Source organism: Orycteropus afer, unplaced genomic scaffold, assembly GCF_000298275.1.
Source record: "Orycteropus afer afer isolate SDZICR_OR568_19922 unplaced genomic scaffold, OryAfe1.0 scaffold00045, whole genome shotgun sequence".
Lineage (NCBI taxonomy): Eukaryota > Metazoa > Chordata > Mammalia > Tubulidentata > Orycteropodidae > Orycteropus > Orycteropus afer.
In genome coordinates this window covers 4,777,154-4,795,854 of record NW_006921632.1, presented here as the reverse complement: position 1 = coordinate 4,795,854, position 18,701 = coordinate 4,777,154, and the positions used below count along the sequence as shown (strand labels likewise).

At 45.2% G+C, this 18,701-nt stretch overlaps 1 protein-coding gene across 1 annotated transcript; it reads right to left on the bottom strand.

Moving 5' to 3' along the window:
• Positions 1-8,683: 8,683 nt before the first annotated feature.
• On the bottom strand, positions 8,684-15,346 carry ZNF641 (zinc finger protein 641). Its single transcript, XM_042780550.1, is given in 8 exon segments — positions 8,684-9,438; positions 10,195-10,308; positions 10,957-11,086; positions 12,210-12,301; positions 12,875-13,083; positions 15,195-15,226; positions 15,228-15,331; positions 15,334-15,346. Coding segments are annotated over 8 exon segments (1,449 nt in total).
• Between the last annotated feature and the right edge of the window lie 3,355 nt (positions 15,347-18,701).

Below are 18,701 nucleotides of genomic sequence, written 5' to 3'. Positions count from 1 at the left end.
TGTGTGTGTGTACAGTGTTTAATGGGTTTATTCTGAGCAACTATTTTTTAGTTGGTTTTAGTGCTGATGTCACGTGTCCTGATTTTGTTGTTTTCTGTTGTGTGTTTTCTATTGGAAGAACTTCCTTAAGCATTTCTTATAGGGTTGGTCTGGTTTTCACAAAATCCCTTAATTTCTGTTTGTCTGAGAATGTCTTGATTTTGCCCTCATATTGAAGGACAGTTTGGCTGGATATAGGATTTTTGGCGGGAAGTTCCTTTCCTTCAGTGTTTTATATATGTTTCCATTGCCTTCTTGCCTAAATGGTTTCTGCTGAGTAATCAGAACTCAGCCTAACTGGTTGTTCATTGTAGGTGACATTTCTTTTTTCCTGGGCTGCTTGTAAGATTCTTTCTTTGTCTTTGGTTTTGGAGAGTTTGATTATGACATGTCTTGGTGATTTTCTCTTGGAATCTATCCTGTATGGGGTTCTTTGAGCTTCTTGGACAAATATCTTTTCTTCCCTTCTTAAAACTGCTGAACCTAGTTTTTCAGGCATTAAGATGCTGAAGGGAACATATGTGTGTGCTACAGTTAAGACACCATCTTCCACTCCCACCAAATCTGTAGATCTTTAAGGGAACACCTAACCAGGAAGATAGGGCATTGGTGATTCAGTGGTAGAATTTTCCCCTTCCATTTCAGATACCCAGTTTGATTCTGTCAATCCACCTCATGCGTAGCCACCACCTTTCTGTCAGAGGAGTCTTGCTTGTTGCTATGATGCAGACTAAGACTGACACAAACCACAAAGAAAGACTTCAGAAAACCAGCCAATCAATAATGGTCATGGGACCTGGCAGCATTTTGTCCTGTTGTGAAAGGGGTCACCATGAACCTGGGCCACTGGGCCAAAGCTGACAATAACATCCAAGAAAAGCAAAGCCTTTGAGTTGTGCTCAGTACCTGCAAGGCAGTTTCCTCTCCCAGCCTGAGAGAAGCCCCAGGGTCTAGAGGCCTTGTCAGTGGGTCAATGGCCTGCTTTTTTTCCATAGTAATTTCCTGCACTATCCTCACTACACTGGTCCTCTTCACCCTCAGGGATGAATGCCTCTGGTGAACCCAGTGCCTGCCCAACTTGATCTGGGTGATTGTGAGCATCTCTCATGGCTCAGATATATCTCCAATTACTGTGAACCTGCCTAGGGCAGAAATTCGTAGTCACTGGCATCTGGAACTCCAGACTCCGGCTCCGTGCTCTGAGGGGCTCACAGAGCCGAATCGGCGCTTGCAAGACCCTGGGATTGAGTGCCTCCTTAACATTTGCACCCTAGGCACCTCACTTGATTCACCCTAGCTGGGGCTCTACTTGACACTCTAGCCCTTGTGCTTAGTGGGAAAAGACTACCAGAGGTGTTGGGTGGGGTCTTCAGGTTACAGTCGTATCCCTGGCAGTGAAGTGACATCTGGGAGTGGCTACTCTGATTTGGCACTCAGCCTGCCCTGCTGGGTCAGCTGCAGCATGCCTGAAGGGTGTGGTACAGCTTATCCAGTTGCCTCTCCAGGCTGGTGTTCCACGAAGGGCAGAGGTGGCCAGGAAGCTCGCCAGTGATTCCGCAACAGCCTCGGAGCTGTTCGGCATTCTCCACTCAGTTGAAACCTTTTATTAGGAGAGAAGAGTGTGGAATGGAGGGAATCATGGAGAAGAAGATGGAGAGAGGAAGTCAGAAACAGCCAGTATGACCTTCATTCAACTGACAAGAGACCTTAAGAAACTTAATGTATATTCCTAAGTAAGATTCCTTGTTAGATAACCCATGGGAAGTTCACATTAATTCGGAGGGAACTAAGTCAGACAATCACTAGAAACAACCACAGGCACTGAGCTGGAGGTCAGAGACAGTGTTGGGCAGGAGGGCAGGATCACAAGTGGGCACCACAGCTCCAAATCTTCCTGGAAGAGGACGCATTGGAACCAGCCATGAGACAACTTGCAGAAAATTGGTGGCGGGATGGCTAGGCCTAGAAACCCTCTGGATGCAGGATGCTGGATCTCTCCAGGCCTGCAACAGTCGGTGGTTGACATGTAGTAGGTATGCAAAAGATTGCTTACAGAATTGAGAACAATTCTCAGGAACTACAAGAGCCAAGGAGAGATGGAGTAAATAAAAACCGTGAAAAGTGGAAAGTGACTTTTGGAAACTACACCAAGGGAAGAAGATCGATAGTAAATGGAGTAAAGGGCTGGGATTGCTCGGTACCATTCATAACACCAGTGACCTCTTCCAAGTCCGGATGTGGAGTGTGTATATGAGAGGAAGAAAGATGCAGAGCGGGTGAGACAGCAGCTGCACTGCTACAGCCATCCAAGAATTAGGGGGAAAATGACTCCTGCTTAGTGGGCTGAGAGGTGATAGAAAAGAAACTGGACGGTTGGCAGGGGGACAGGTGGTGAGTTCGTGATAGGATGGAGTTAACCAGAAATTTGGAGAAACTATGATGGAAGAAGAAGGATGGGGCTTGGGAAGAACAAAAACCCTCAGAATGGTGGCATTCCCCTGGTAAAACAAAACAAAAAAACAGACCAAAGCAAAATGGAGTTGTAGGAGCTAAGAGTGGAGGAAGAGCGCCGCCTATTGGGAAGATGGAGGCAGTGACAGGAAAGAGGTAGAGCCTGACACCTGAGGTTGAAGACAGCTGCAACCAGGCTTCTCTCCATCTGTGAGCAGAGGGGCTGATCTTCACCTACGAAGATGTTTAGGTCCACCCTAACCTTTTGACCTTGGAAAGCCCAACACGAGTGACAGATTTTCAACTGTCAGCTCAGTTCTGTCCCCATGGGGCACCTGAGAGAGGAGCAGGAGGAGGTGGCAGGACCACAGCCTAAAAAATATCCTTTCCTGCAGCCTGAATTGGACAGAATTATCAAACCAGGAGAATGCTTTTTTAAATTTATTTTTAAAAATAAAACTTACTTTTATTTAATTAAGTTTTAATTATCAGAGCCCAGACAGTCCTGTAGCCTGTAGTGCTCTTTTCAAGGTGGACATGGAGGAAAGAGAATGTATTTTTGATGTGGGTGCTACGGCTTAATTGGTTACAACCTTTACTTAGTAAATAGTCTGGGTTTGAATCTCATTTGTGTCACCCCTTTCTAGATGAGCCTGGTTGTGTCTCAGGGGCACTCTGATACTCCTGCTGATTTTACTCATAAAACCAAAGAACCCAAGCCTGTTGCTTTCAAGTAGCTTTTGACTCATGGCAAACTGCACTCCATAGGGTTTTCAATGACTGTGTTCTTCCAGAAGTAGATTCCAGGCATTTCTTGAGGCACCTCTGGGGGATTCAAGTCACCAAACTTTTGGTTAGTAGCTGAGTGTTTGTGCCCTCCAGGGACTCCTGACCTTACCTGTATTGTTGTTAACTTGCTGTTGGGTTGATTCTCATAGTGCCTCCCTGTGTGCAGAGTAGGACTGCTCTATAGGATTTTCAAGGCTGTGACCTTCTGGAAATAGATTGCCAGGCATCTTCTGAGGTGACTCTCTCTTGGTGGGTTCAAACTGCTACTAGTTGAGTGCTTAACTGTACCACTCAGACACTTCCACTTTGCCTACACAAAAAACCAAAACGAAATGAAACCAAAACAAAAACTCCACTGACAACAAGTTGATCCTGACTCATAGTGACCCTGTAGGATAGGGTAAACTTTTCCATAGGATTTCCAAGGCTATCTTTATGGAAGATTTACATCTTTCTCCCACAGAGTGGCTGATAGGTTTGAGCCACTTTGGTCAGCTGCCAATGCTTTAATCACTGTGCCCCAGAGCTCCTTACCTTGCCTATGTTGTTGTTGTTGTTGTTGTTTGCCGTCGAGTCGACCCCGACTCATAGCGACCCCTCCTTGGGTTTCCGAGGCAGTATCACTACGGAAGTAGGATTGCCCAACCTTCCTTCCGAGGAGTGGCTGGTGGGTTTGAACTGCCAGCCTTCTGGTGAGCAGTCAAGTGCTTTAGGCACTATGCTACCAGAGCTATAGGATATACCAAATCATGATTAGAAACCCACTGCATGGTCCCTTATTAGTCTCCAATCCAATTGTGAGGCTGGAAAACCTGGGCACAGCTGGCCTTACTTTCTGCCTTAGTGATGAATGCCCACGTTCCGCCTCCAGGGCAACTTATTAGAAGGCCTGGCAAAGCACCAGATAATTAGCAAAGGAGGCCCACTTCCTCAGATGCCAATTTTACAGTACATTTCCCTTCTTTGGGAGGTCTGCTCCTTTCAGTCCTTTCGGATTTCTGGACTCATTTATCCTCAGTGTTCATTTTAGAAGCCGCAGTTGCAACCAACCGAGGGAATTTGGTATTTGCCCTACCAGCTTCTGAAATTGTGACTGATCCCACTCCTTTCACTGATTGAAAGACCTCGAGACTGGAAGGGGAACATAACTGAATAGTAACAAGTCTAGTAAGGTTGAGAAAATGAACCTGACAATAGGGGTGTGAAGATCCTTCCCCCTACCCATTTGAAGAGGGTGAGGGACCACTGCTGCCAGTGGCCTTCAAATTTTAGCATGTATCATGTTCTGGAGGGTGTGTTGTAACAGTGACTACTCAGCTCCACTCCCATGGTTTCTAATTCCATAGGTCTGTGGTAGGGCTTGAGAATTTTCATTTCTAACACATTTCAAGTGATGCTACTGCTGCTAGCTCCATTCAAACACTGCTTCCTACTACCATATTCTGGGAAAGAGAGAGCAATTTTGCCAGCTCAGGCTCTTTAAGAGATCAAGGGGAATAGATTTCACTTTTCTCTTGTTATTGCCCATTCCCAGCCAGTGCACCCATCTGAATAGAGATAGAAAGAACCTGTCTTCTAGATCCTCTAGATCTCAGACAGGACTCATCTTGCCATTGATGGAAATAGACCAGGTTTGGTTGCAGGAGTGCTAGAAAGAGAGGTATATTATTCTAGGTCATCAACTCGTTACCTTTTTGAAGGCATGTTGTTGTTAACTGCCCTCCAGTCACCTCTGACTCATAACCTCATGCACAACAAGATCACACCATTGTGACCCATAGGGTTTTCAATGGCTGGTTTTTCTGAAGTAGACTGCCAGGCTTTTCTTCCTAGTCTATTTTAGTCTGGCAGCTCCACTGAAACCTGCTTAGCATCATTGCAACACACAGACCTCCACATGAGGTGCCCTGCATGTCTCCAGCACGGAAGGCAAGAATTCTACCACTGAATCACTACTGCCCACTGTGTTCAAAGGCATAGCAGTTTTCTTCCACAATTAGAGCAAAGCCTTAAAATGTAAAAGCCCTGGGAAAAGTCAACACTTTGGGCTACATTGTTCTATATAAAGGATTATTTGCAGTGATACTTTGATGGGGTGGGAGGAAGACACTTGGGCTCTGAATAGAGCAGACATACCAAAGGGGAGGAGACAGGTTCCTGAAGATGAACTTCCCTGTTACACATTTTGCCCAGAAAGAAAACACAGAAATCAAACCAACCCACTGCCATCCAGTCAGATCTGACTCATAGCGACCCCTCCTTGGGTTTTCAAGGCAGTATCACTATGGAAGTAGATTGCCCAACCTTCCTTCTGAGGACTGACTGGTGGGTTTGAACCGCCATCCTTCTGGTTAGCAGTCAAATTCCTTAGGCACTATACCACCAGAGCTCCCAGAAAATAAAGACACTTTGTATTTAAAGGGGGAGAGAAAGCATGTGAAAGAGGGAGTTGAGAGGAAGATGAGAGTTTGAGGTTGATTCCCAATGGGAAAAAAATCACTCAAATCTATTCACCCATCTGGTGGCTGTTGCTTTATTTTTTGTCCAAGGGGAGGTGATGTTGGACCGAGGTAGAGAACGGTACACCAGAAACGACCCAAAGTGTTGCCTCTTCTGCAGAAAGCCCTTAGACTCCATAAGGCCTTTCAGTCGGGTATTATTATGACTGCACCTGTGCTTTGGGGGCTTCACTTTTTATCTTTGTAATTACTAATACAGATAAAAGGCTGGAGGATAACAACTTATGGTGACTGAGAGGCGTCATTTAATGCCTCTGGTCCAGAAAAACCCCATGTAGTGCTTTTCTGATAGTAAGGAATGTCACCTTCCCCAAATCTTTAAACAAGACTGGTGAGAAGCTGGATTTTTCAGCATGTCAGATCTTTTAAAAACATATAGTATGTAAGCAATACCCTTCCAGTCATTGAAGACCAAACCCTATCTTAGCCCTTATAATATTTAATGATCCTTGCCCTGTAATTCTTGACCCAAATATACAATGACCATATTAAGTCAGAGGGACTCCTTTTCTTTGGCCCCAGTTCAGCAATTCTACAGATGGGCTCTGAACCTGCTAAACGTATATGAAAACTGAGTGAATTACTTGAGAAAAATGTGCATTTTTCTCAAAAGTGGTTTCTGTGGTTATCAGATTTTTAAGAGGGTATATGCTCCAAAACAGTTTTCTAAACCACTGCTTATATACAGCTGACATGTATTAAAGGCTGAGGCAAAGTACAAGAGTAAAGGAAATGGCACAGTCCACTTTCACCACTGGAACTCAGTACCTGACTATTTCCTGGGGCATCTCAATGCTGATCCTAAAAATACTCCCATCTCTGAGGACCTAGGGCAAGGATTGTCATGTTGCTGGTCGTTTTGCTTTATTCTTAAGAATAAAAGCAAAGGAAGAACATCCTAGGCAAAGACAGGAGGATGCTCTGAGCAGCTTATAGGAGGTGGAGGCAGGGCTGCTCAAGTCATAGCCACACTAAGAAGCCCTGTCAGCAAAATGACCCTATTTTCAGTTCCACATGAGTTCAGGACTCTGAGGAACTGTAATTTACTCAGTTTTTCTTATGCAAATGGGATAGTCTTTAAAAAAGATGGTTGCAACTCACTTCCTCTATCTCTGGTTAATTCCACCAATGGTGGTTGAGGTATCAGTGTCTTAGGTAAAAACCAGAATCTAAGCATTAAAGAGAAAACATCCCACTTTCATCCTCTTTGTTCCTCTCCCTTCCTAACCCCAAACTTCTCTTACATATAAGGTAAGTTTTAAATTATAAAATTGGTATTGACACACCATCAATAAAGAGAAACAATGACCCACTTGTCAACTAACAGATGCAAGAATACTTAAGTGAATCTTGGAGTTAAAAGTCTTAGTGTGGACACCTTCTCAGAACTGGGAGAAAAAAACAACTGGAAAGCTTATTACTCTGCATCAACTGAAAAGCTCAGCCACATCCATTTCCCCTAAAGTTGTTTCTGGGAGAGTAAGATCTTCAAGAAAAATTCTGCCCCTTTGACTAGATAATTGAAGTCAAACAAGAGTCATGACAACAACTTGCAAGCGCTGTGATCCCTGCCCTAACTGCCCAGCACGTACACAAAACACAACAGCCCACTCAGCACAAAGCTTGCTTGAAATCAACAAAAAACAGCTTACTGCACTGAGGATCTCCTTTTCCTCCCTGCTCAAAACAATCTGTGGTCCAGAGATTCAGACCAGACATATGTACCCACGGTTAATGTCTTGATCACAATGATGGTGGGTAAAGCTTTATATTTCAATTTCCACAACTTAACCCATCACTTAGTCCTTTCCACAAGGGCTCCCTTAGTCAGTTACTTCCTATCTTGAAACAAAACAAACAGAAAACCCCATACAGCCCAACTACCCTTATCCCCACAACACAGCCCCCAGAAAACCTAGCTTGCACAGTTTGCACTTAGCATGCTCTCTTCAAAAACCCTGCACACAGATTATACATAGACACATAAAGATAGTCAAGAGGAGGTGGTTCTGTTCAAGGGATAGTTTGTTTTTCTTCTGTGTGGGCCTGGTTACTTGATGGTATATAAAGTTCATCTCTTAGCACTGTTAGGTGATTTCTCAGCTGAATATGTAAATGTGCAGGATGAAGTAGGAATAAGGGGGTGGAGAAGTTATTGTTTTTCAGCAGGTGGTAGTATAAGGTGTGGACGTCTGTATGGATGATGGGGTAAAGGTGACAGACCCACACAGCCATGAGATCTGGCCCCCAGCTTTCTTCTGGATAAACAAAGGGGGCTCTGGGCATCTGATCATTATTTCTTTCCTCTTCTGTATCTTTATTACTCTCTAACTCAGTGTTCACCAGTTACTAGTTCTGTGGGATGTGAAATAGAAGAGGTTCTGAGGTCAAAAATATTAGGAAACACTACATTAAGAGAGGATCAACAGTTTGCTTCACAGTAAGTTTTCAGACCTTTAGTATGCTAATGTGCATACTGTGCTAATGTATGTGTGAGAAAAAAATACATAATAGTTATAGCACACAACAGTGATACTCGGGAGTATTTAACAACTGGTATGGCACGGGCTCCAATCAAAATGGACCTCACCACAAACTGCTGGTACCACTGTACCCCTGTAAATGGGGTCAGGCTAAATATTAGCCCATGTAGTATGCACTGTTTCCCAAGTTTTTTGTCCAAAGAACCCTATTTTTGTGTGGTGTGTGTGGTGTCTCACAGAACTGGTAAGAAATGCTCTGCCCAATGCTGGGACCTCATTTTTCTAGAGATGGGGCTGGGGCTCGTGATTCTGGTCATTGGGGTACAGGAGAGAGGCAGCCCTGGCAGAGACTCCTGATAGCACCAGCTGATAGGTTTGACCACAGCTGCAAAGAAACAGATTTCAAAAGACAGATGTCCCTCTGTCCCAGCTGCTCCGGGGGCTTTGTCCCTGGTGGGTCAGCAGATGCCTGTCCAGGTGATGTTTGCGGCCAAAACTCTTCTCACAGCGAGGGCACTGGAAAGGCTTCTCCCCAGTATGGGTCAGCCAGTGTCTCACCAGGTGGTGCCTTCGGCCAAAGCTCTTCCCACACTCAGTGCATACATGGCACTTTGGCACTGGTGGAGTGTGCTGGTGTTTCCTAGCATCGAGGCTATCCCCAGCCTCTTGAGGCATGCAAGATCTGCCTTCCGCATGCACTCTCTGGTGGCTGGCCAGATGGGAGTTGCATCGGAAATTCTTGCCACACTCAGAGCACCTGCTGGGCTTGTCATGTAGGTGAGTTTTCTGGTGGCGAATCAGGTGATGTCTTCGCCCAAAGCTCTTCTCACACTTAAGGCAGCTGTAGGGCCTTTCCCCAGTGTGGGTTTGCTGGTGCCTGGTAAGGTGAGAGCCCCACACAAATTGTTTCCCACACTGAGGGCATGTGTGGGGTCTTAAAAGGGAATCCATCTCTGTGTTACACAGAAGGTTGGAGAAACTATCTTCCTGAAGAAAAGGTGGGCCCAGGAGCATTCCTCTGGAGCTCCTGGGCACGGGACCCCAGCTCTCATTCTGCTCTGGATTCCAGAGAACAGTATCTTCGGACACACTGGATAACATTCTGGGGGGTTCTGCTTCTAGTTCGGGGGTATCTCCCTCGTGCTCACTTCCATCTCCTGTGAAGAAACAAAAATGCCAACCCTAAGAGGGGAGTCACAAGAGAGTACTCCAGGGTCCAAGTCACAGATGAGCCTGTATGATGTGTGCCAGGGCCAAGCCTCACCCTAGGAGGGCTGAAAGGATGGATTCGAATGTACAAGACAGTGGAACTGGGGTAGAGGTTAAAAGCCTCAGTTGAGGAGACAGTATTACACCAGTTTGAATCTCAGCTCTCCCACTTCTCTAAGCCTCCATTTCTTCTTTTGTAAAAGAAGAATAATAATTCTTCTCTCTCAAGGTTGTTAATAGATAGCATAGTACTTGTTGCATAACATGTACTTAGTAAATTGTATATACTATTGTTATTTATTACTATAAATTACCTGAGTGACATTGCAGAAGAAATTCCCACCATGAGTGAGTGATTGAACAACCACTACCACCACTAACATTTACTGAGAGCTTATTTTGTGCCTTGCACTATTCTATTGTTCTAGTACAGTACTTAATTCCCATGATAATTATGAAGAAACAAAGAGAGGTTAATTACTTTCTCAAGGTCCTACAGCTATGGTCCAGGATTCATATCCAGCAAGTCTGGCACCAGACCCTACCCTTTTAAACCATTCTACTATACTCATGTTTTTGAAGAAAAAGCTCTCTAAACCTTTCAACTCTGTGACACTGAAGCTGCCCAGGGATCACAGGGATATACAATGATGACACCCTGAGAGGGGCGAAGACAGTGGCTGGACTTTATTCTAGATCCTCACCTGTATATGTGACCCTCAGGATGTCCCTGTCTTCCAAGTCCTGGGGGTCAGGGACCCATTGTTCTTCCCCATTGTCTAGTTGAGAAAGCATGTCCAGTTTGGGAATTGGAAATCCTGCCCATGGGAAAGGAAAACAGATGTGAATTAGTTCAGAAGTAATTTTATATTTCTGAAAAAAGCTGTTTCCTAGATTATTCCTTGGAACTCTAGGTAAGAGAGGACCAGATATAGGGCTTTTATTTTTCTTCTCCCCTCCTCCTCCAACCTTCGCCCCTGGTTAAGTCCCTCCTTTATCTGTGAGAAAATCACACTTCCCTCCCCAATGAGTCTCTTCTATTCAAGTATTTCCAGCCCCTTTCCTTTCTGGTCATAACTTCACTTAATTGGCTCTGCTGTAGCTATCATTTCCACCCAGTACTTCCAACACCCCCTAGAGGGTTCCTGAGTTTCCAAGGACCCAGTTCCATCTCTCACACGTCCCTTTCTCTGCTTTGTAAGAACCTCCCAATTCCCAACCAAGATTAGCCTAAAGTTCTTTCTCTACAATTCAGAATTATTTTGTACTTCTTTTTGTTTGTTTGTTTTTTAAAAGATGCCTCACTTCCACTCTTTTTGGACTAGCCCCAATAATCATTCTCTGATGTTAGCCTAGATTTCCTGCCAAGGAAGGAACCCTAGACAGACACAATCCAACAGCCCTGGAGCGATGGCTCCATCCTCCCAGAGTATAATCTTTTAGTGGCTGGGGAAGGTCATGCTTACTCAGAGAGACCACTATCCCACAGTTTTCCTGCATGACATATTCTCCATAAAAGTCTGTCTGAGAGGGGTCCAGGCTCCGCCACTCCTCCTGTGAGAAGCACAGCGACACATCCTTAATGGTTACCAGGCCCTGAAACAAAATGTGGCATCTTCTGTCAGCAGCTGTTCCCTAATGAAAATGTGACCTCAGCATAAAAGATGAGGCAGTAGAGGAGTGACGGCAGGAGAGGGTCTAAGAAACAAACTAATTACCCAGACGTCCCTGGGTGGGGCACATAGTTTTGGTAAAGGGGAAATGAAGGGTAGAAATAGATCATCAAGGAGTGAGTGAAAGTGATGTATCTAGAGGAGTTCCTATGGAGGCCCACGAGCAGTCAGAGGCACACTAACTCAGCTTCCTCTGTTTACCTACAAGTGTTTGCCCACTCTCTTCTCACTTGCCTTTCTCTTTTCATTGCAGAAATTCTGTACCATCATCTCCTCCTTCCTCTATGTGACCCTTCCTTTTCTATCAGCATAAAATGATATAAATATTCTTTCTTGCCTCCCCTGCCATGTTATATCCTTATCTTTGATGTAGCATATGATGATGTAGAAGAATCAAGATTCTGGAGCCAAATAACTCCTAGATCTGCCACTTACAAGCAGTGTGACCTTATACAGGGCCTTAATCTCTCCCTGCCTCAATTTTCTTATCTGTAAAATGGGGAAAATCAAGTTGCTCTGAGGATTCAGTAAGTTAGCATATATAAAGCGCTCAGAACAGCACACATGGCAAGTACTCTGGGAGTATAGCTATTATCATCTTCCCACGGCTCTCCTACTGCCTTCTGAATTGAAAGCCATTTTCTCTGTAGCTCTGCCCCTCTTTGTATCTTTATTTTCTTCTCTTCTGTAACTGTTCCATCATCCACCCAATACTGTCCACTCAATATTCTTCCAAGCTACCTTTAGGTTCCCTTTTCCTAATCTTTCTAGATTCATTTCTTAAAGGAATTAATAGTTCTGAAAATCCCCTTGTGGATAGCACAGCCATCTCTTAAAAATTCTCCAAGGAATTCCCCTCTTTTGGTGATGCCTCTATTCTTTTTTCCAAGGGTATTTTTCCCCAGGTAGGGATAAAATTGGCTCAGTTGTCAGATGAGCACAGCACTAGTGATCATATGATATAACAAATAAATGGGACGATTCTACAGGTATAGAAAGGCAGCAGTGATGAGGCCTTGGGAGTGGCCAAGAGACGCACAGCCCACCTGTGATCCAGCCGCAAGCAATGCAGCTGCCATCTCCCAGTCTCCGGTGTTCCCCTCCTGGGGAATGGTAGGGACCCAAGGAACTGACTGAGCTGGTGAGAGAGGGGGGGGGGGAGCCATTTAGAGAACCATCCACTTTCTCAGTGAGAGCTAGGGGCCTATTTCAGAAGGGTTTAAAGGTCCTCTCTTCTCCTGTATCTGTGTCTGTTGGTGAAGAGGCCTCAAAATGTCCTGTAAAGGTATGGGGTAGCTTTTGTTAGAGATTTTATGTCATCCACTTCTACTAGCCTAGTTTTGACTTAAGTTTATATTATTTGAATGTGTTTTTCATCTAGTAAAGTGCATCTTACTGGATGTGTTCTCCAGCAGTAATCAGTGTTGCTGTTGCTTCCTTGTCCTCCACATTTCCCACTCACTAATCTGTGTTCTTTCCTTATATGGAGGCAGTGATTATGTTTGGAGTGGAGAGAAGCCCGGGCACATGGTTTAGAGAATCCTGGAGCTCCTTCCATTCCTGTAACCAGGGGCAGGAAGAACTGACTGGTCCTGGATGTGGTTATATTGTTTGGTCTATGGCAATTTTGGGGTTTTTAATTCTACCTTTTGAACAGAGATCAAGAAACTACTCTGCATTGTGCTTCCCATAAGACCCTATGGGCTCTCACCCTTTTCCCGAAGGGATTGTGGCTCCTCTTCAAGGTCACAGCACAGATGTTCCAGTGGCCTTGGTGCTGTTCTCCATGGCCCCTCTTCCTGGCTTCTCCTTCCCACCTGGGGCTCTGCTCCATCGAAATGGACATTCATTGACTCCCATCCGGCCCCCAGGGCTGCTGTTTGTTCTGAAAGCATTTTGTCTGCAAACCCAAACTGTGACCTGGAACAAAGTCATATCAGCTGTGCCCATGAAAATGGAAAGGGACAATATTCCTAAGGGAGTTATAGAGAACAGCCCCAGGGGTAAAAGATGAAACTAGACAGGAGGATCTTGATGAAAGATGAACTATAGAAGCTTGATGTGTTCTAATCAACTGAGCCTGACACCAAGCTTCTTGGAGGAACTATGAAATTGGCAGGTGCTACATAGCAAAGTCACAAACTTATTTTGGGTACCTCATGACAGAAACAGAGTATCCCTGAAGGCTGGAAGAAGTTCATTGGAAGAAAGGAAAGAAAGAAGGAAGGAAGGGAGGGAGGAAGGAAGGAAAAAAAAGAAGAAAGAAAACCACTCTGGAAATTAAAGAAAAGCTATCCATTTAATTTCAACTACTGAAATTACAAGAAAGTTACCAATGTGGAAACATGCAGGAAGGAACGCATACAGATCTGCACTAAATGAAGATAAATAGAATCGTAAGATTTTCTGTCACAAATCACATTCTCATCAATTAGGTTAGAATGAAACTATTACCATAGGCAAAAATTCCAGGCAAAGGGTTATATGTGTAATGAGCATGTTATCTTTCTTTTGAGGCTGCATCAAATGGTGCCTCACATAGGACAAGCCTTAACAAACAAAATATCACTTGTCCCTGATGTAGAAAATGAGAACTGGTAGTATACATGGTAGAAAGACCAACATCTTGCAAAGTGGGTATAATACTCCAAAGCAACCCTAAAGGACAAGATAAATAGTTGGTCAGCGAGGAGCTGATGATTAGTAGAGGAAAGCAATAAAGAACAAAAAGGGTTTGAATGACAGGTGGAAAAAGCAGCAGCAGTGGGGCTAACATGCCCTGGGGTGAATTAAGGACCCTATGATTTGAGACACAGGAATGCACCTGTTTGACAGGCATGAGTTAGAGCTCATTAGAAAACTATATTCAATTTTAAAGAAGGGTATGGAGAAGTGTGTGTTCAGAGGAAGAAACAGAAATGAAGAATGGGATGGGATATAGGGCCATTGGGGAATTATTAAAAATGATGGACATTAACTTTCTCTTGGCTAGAGAAGGTTGATAAATGATGCTGCTGATGCATAAAAAGAGGTGTTTTCTATCTTTATATGGATCAAACAGAAGAAATGGGCTTTGACTGCAAGAGATTTAAAAGCTTAAAAAATTTCTTAACAGTAATTATGCAGTATACAGGAACAGGTTGTGATCTCCTTTTTCCCTGGACATCTAAGAACAGGGTAGGTACTACTTGTGTTGTGATAGGGGCCTCCCTACCTTATGGCAGAGAAATGTCTGAGAATGCACAGGATCCCTTCTTGCCTGGCAACATCATACTTCTGTAATTCTTATTCGATACCCAAGCAGTCAGAGCCAGTGAAAGACTTACAAGAACAGATCAGAACCTTGGTGACCATTCTGGCCTACTCGTGAACAGACATCCAACCAGTAATATTTGCAAGAACCATGACAAATGTCAAGATCGTTTATCTTCTTATTTGTCTCCGACAAAAGAAGAGGTGGGAATCCTAAGCCCACACACAGGAAGAACAGATTCCCCTTTCATCTCAGAACGTCAGAAACATATCAGGATCTCATGGGAGCATCTTGGACTGATTCCTAGTTGAGGAGAAGTCTCCTTTTCAGATACTTCTTATGCGAAAGGAAAACTGATAAGGGGATATTTCCATTTTAGCTCTCTTTAGCCTCTCTCTAAGGGGCTTTACTGAGTTCCATTCCCTGTATTCTCTTCATTTTTACCACATAGAACACTGATTACTCTTCTTCTTGTAAGGTCTTCTTCCCTAGCTTCCTTGGCAAAACCTCTTCTAGGGCTTACCTCTTGCTAAATATCTGGACACCAGTCTCAAACCCATTTCTCCATCTCCACCAAAAGCAGAGTCCCTTGATGATAAGCATCTTGGAATCCACAGAGCTGGCTACAAGCCTCTGTTGACTGCTGACAGACAACCCGTAGAAGTGCTGGCAAAATCTCAGCAAAGGAAGCAGTGGGTTCCTATCCTCACATTTCCATTTCCTAAGATGTTCACTGTGTCAGAGCCAGCATCTAGGCAGTTAACGCGGCAGCCCTAACCTAGTTTCTCCAGGTTCCAGATGATCCCATTCCTAGAGGTCTGAGCTCTAGGGCTGCCATCACCCCCTTTTCCTCACATATCTGTGTGGCAAAGCACCTGCAGAAAGAAGCTTTTTTAACGAGTGCTGATGGACAGAGAAGGGCCAAGTCATCTAAATGAGTAGCTCAAGGGCACGGGGAGGAGTTGGCTCTGTCAGAGATCGCTGGCCCGCGGCTGGGGCGTGGGCGCGGCAGCGCTCGCTCCAGGGTAATGTTGCTTCTCCCCGCTTCTTGTCACAGTGCCCCTGGAGAGGGTCAGATTTCAAGAATCCGAGTGGAGCAAACTGGAACAGGGTAAGTGAGGTCAGAAAACAGGTTTCCAGTGAACTGGGGCAAGAACAAGTTGGGTAACGTGTGCGAGAGTGACAGCAGCAGGAACCTGCGGGGCCTGACAGCGCCGATGGGGACCAGGAAACAGGGCGAGAGGCAGGGATAGAATATTAGCGGGACCAACCCACGGAAAAGGGCAGTGACCCGGAGGCCGCACCGATCCTCCCGCCCCCATGGTGACCTGGCCTCCACCCGCCGCCCCAGGAAGCCAGGCGTCCCTCCCTCCACCCGCGGCTCCTTCTGGCCCAGCCCCACTCACCCCTGTTCGGCTTGGCCTGCGGCCCGGTGCCTCCCTCCCGAGCGCCGCCTGCCCCTCCCCTCCGCCCTTCGTTAGCGTTTGGGAGCCGACAGCCCGTGGAGCTGGCGACGGGCGGAGACGGCGGCCGGTAGGGCGCGGGCGGGGCGGGCACAGGAAATCCCCGCCCGCTTCCGGGGCTCAGTGGTGGCCGCGGTGGCGGTGTTGGGGGTGGGAGGAGGAAAGGAAAAGGGAGGGTACGGGAGGACGAGTCCTGCCTCCCAAACCCCGGAGACAGCCGAACGCAGCCCGAACCTGCCGAGCCCCCGATCCCTGGCATCCGTTGCCCCCGGGCCCCGCAGGCTGCAGCGAGGCGGCGTGGTCTGCCCACACCGACTGAGGTGAATCGCGGCCCGCTACAGCTGCTCTCACCCTGGCTGACCATTTTCGGTCCCAGCCACTTGATCGCCCACAGGTGTTTATTAGTTACCCCAACATTTAATACTGCCCATAATACGCCAGACAATCATTGTGAGGCTGTAGTCGCGACGAAACAGCGTGGGATTCCTCAAGGAGCTTACTCTCTAGTATGGAGATGAAAAGCAACAAACCATGATACAAGACTTTGAGATAGCGAGGATAAAGATCCCGAGAGAGCTTTGAGAAGAATTGCTTAATTCCAAGTAACTAATATAGTCAGGATAGATAGTTAAGAGCTCCTGAGCTCTTGAAATGTAGCTAGTCTGAACTGTGAATTGCTTTAAGTGTAAAATGCACACTAGATTTAGAAGACTTAATTAAAAAATGTAAAATAGCTCATTAGCAGTATTTGGATGTATTGGGTTAAATAAAGCATGAAAATTAATTTCACCTGCTTTTTACTTTGTTGACGTGGCTACTAAACACTTTTAATTTACGTATGTGGCTTGCATTATGTTTTTGTTGGACAGTGATACCTTGAAGCATTAAGATGAATTTGACTGGAAAACATGAGTCGGGTCTGACAATAATGTATACACATTAACATCAGAATCTGTTTTTAATCTGTAAATCATTTTCACATTCATTATTTCATCATCACAACACTTAAGATAAATTTTTTTTTTTTTTTGATGAAGGAAAGGCAAAAACTAAGTGGCTCACTTAAGGTTATAGGTCATCATTCCTTTAGTATGTATGTTTTGAGGTTCAGCTTTGTGCCTGACACTGTTGTTTTAGGGATCACTGCCAAATCCTTCTCCATTCTCAAAATTGTTGCTATGTTTGTACCCATTGTTGGAAACGTTCTGTTAATCCATCTCATTGAGGGTCTTCCTCTTTTTTTCCCCTCTTTTAGCTAACTGTAAAAATGGCTTGGTGGAACCATGAGATCTCCTCTAACTTCACTAGGAAGGAGGAGGATCACGATCAACAGCCTGAGGCTGATTCTTATGGCGTGGAGGTCAAACATGCCTCCACCATTTTACCAATTCTGACATCAAGTGTCCTTCCCATGACATTTTATTCTTCTCTGCTGGATTTGAGAATTTGTTGCAGCGGCTACACAAAAATCACAGACAATACTCACAATTTGGGGTTTGTTAGGGAAGTGTTGTCATTGTTAGGTACTGTTGAGTTGGTTCTAACTCATAGCGACTTCATGTACATCATAACGAAACTGCCCAGTCCTGCACCATCGTAACAATTGCCACCATGCAGTCTATCCCCTCTGCACATTGTTGCAACTACTGTGTCAATCCATCTCATTAAGACTCTTTCCCTCTTTCCTTGATCCTCCACTTTACCAAGCATGATATCCGTTGAGGAAGTAACATATTACAATTCAGGATCAGGAAAGCTCAGGATACTGTTCTTTAATCAATTCAGCCTCCCCTCAGCTGTGTCTAAAGTCAGGTCTCTCTCTCTCTCTGGCCATTAGCCCCTTGGTTTGGCCTCTTCCCTGCTTGCTCAAGTATTATGAAGACCCTTTAGCTCTGTTGATAAATGTCCAGAGGCATCCCACTCCATTAGTAAGCCTCAGCCTGAAGATGCTCAGCTCATCATTCTTCTGGTATATATTTTTTGAGTTTCTGCTTTGTGCCAGACACTGTTGTGTCTATGCATTGGCAAACTTAGCTCTACCAAGTGCCCAGAGGTACCCTACTCTCCTAGCAAGCCTGCCTGAAGGCACTCAGCTTTTTTGCCAGGAAGCTCACCATGCCACCTCCTGTCAGTTTCCTGGTTCTGCTGCCCCGGCTGCCCCTGCTGCCCCATCTACCTCTGTTGCCTCTGCCTCCACTTCTCTGCCACCTCTTCTCACCATCTCTCCAGTGTTACAACTCTCTGTCTCCTGGATCTTAGGAGGTTCCCAGTGCAAGGACCCCACACCCAAAGGATGTACTTCTCTCCCATCTCCTTGCTGGCTAGTGATCAGGTCCCCTGCTTCTGCCTCAGGGATGGCTCATTTTAAGCCTAGTGGGATGGGCAAAATTGACTAATTCCCAGGTTAGGGTTCCTTGCACCTTATTTGCAATGGTCTCAGCTCTAAGAATGCCATGCACCTTATTTACATTATTAGCAATCTATCCACAAACACCTCACATTCGCAGAGTCCCACCCAGTTTTCTTTTAGGAGTCAGAAAAACCGTGCCTAAAAGGGCTATGCTAAGCAATTGACTGCACCACAGTGACCCTCAAATTTACAAAAGTAACATCCTGCAATGCAGTGAATTACTTAATATGGCCCTTCTAGCCATTTTTTTTGTGTGTGTGTGTAACTCCCACACAATGATTGTGTGGGATCATGCAAATAAGTTATATGGAGCCTGCGATGGTTGGGGTTATGTGTCAACTTAGTTAGGACATGATTCCCAGTCCTGTGTAATTATCCTCCATTTTGTGATGTGTTGTAAAACCTAGCCTCT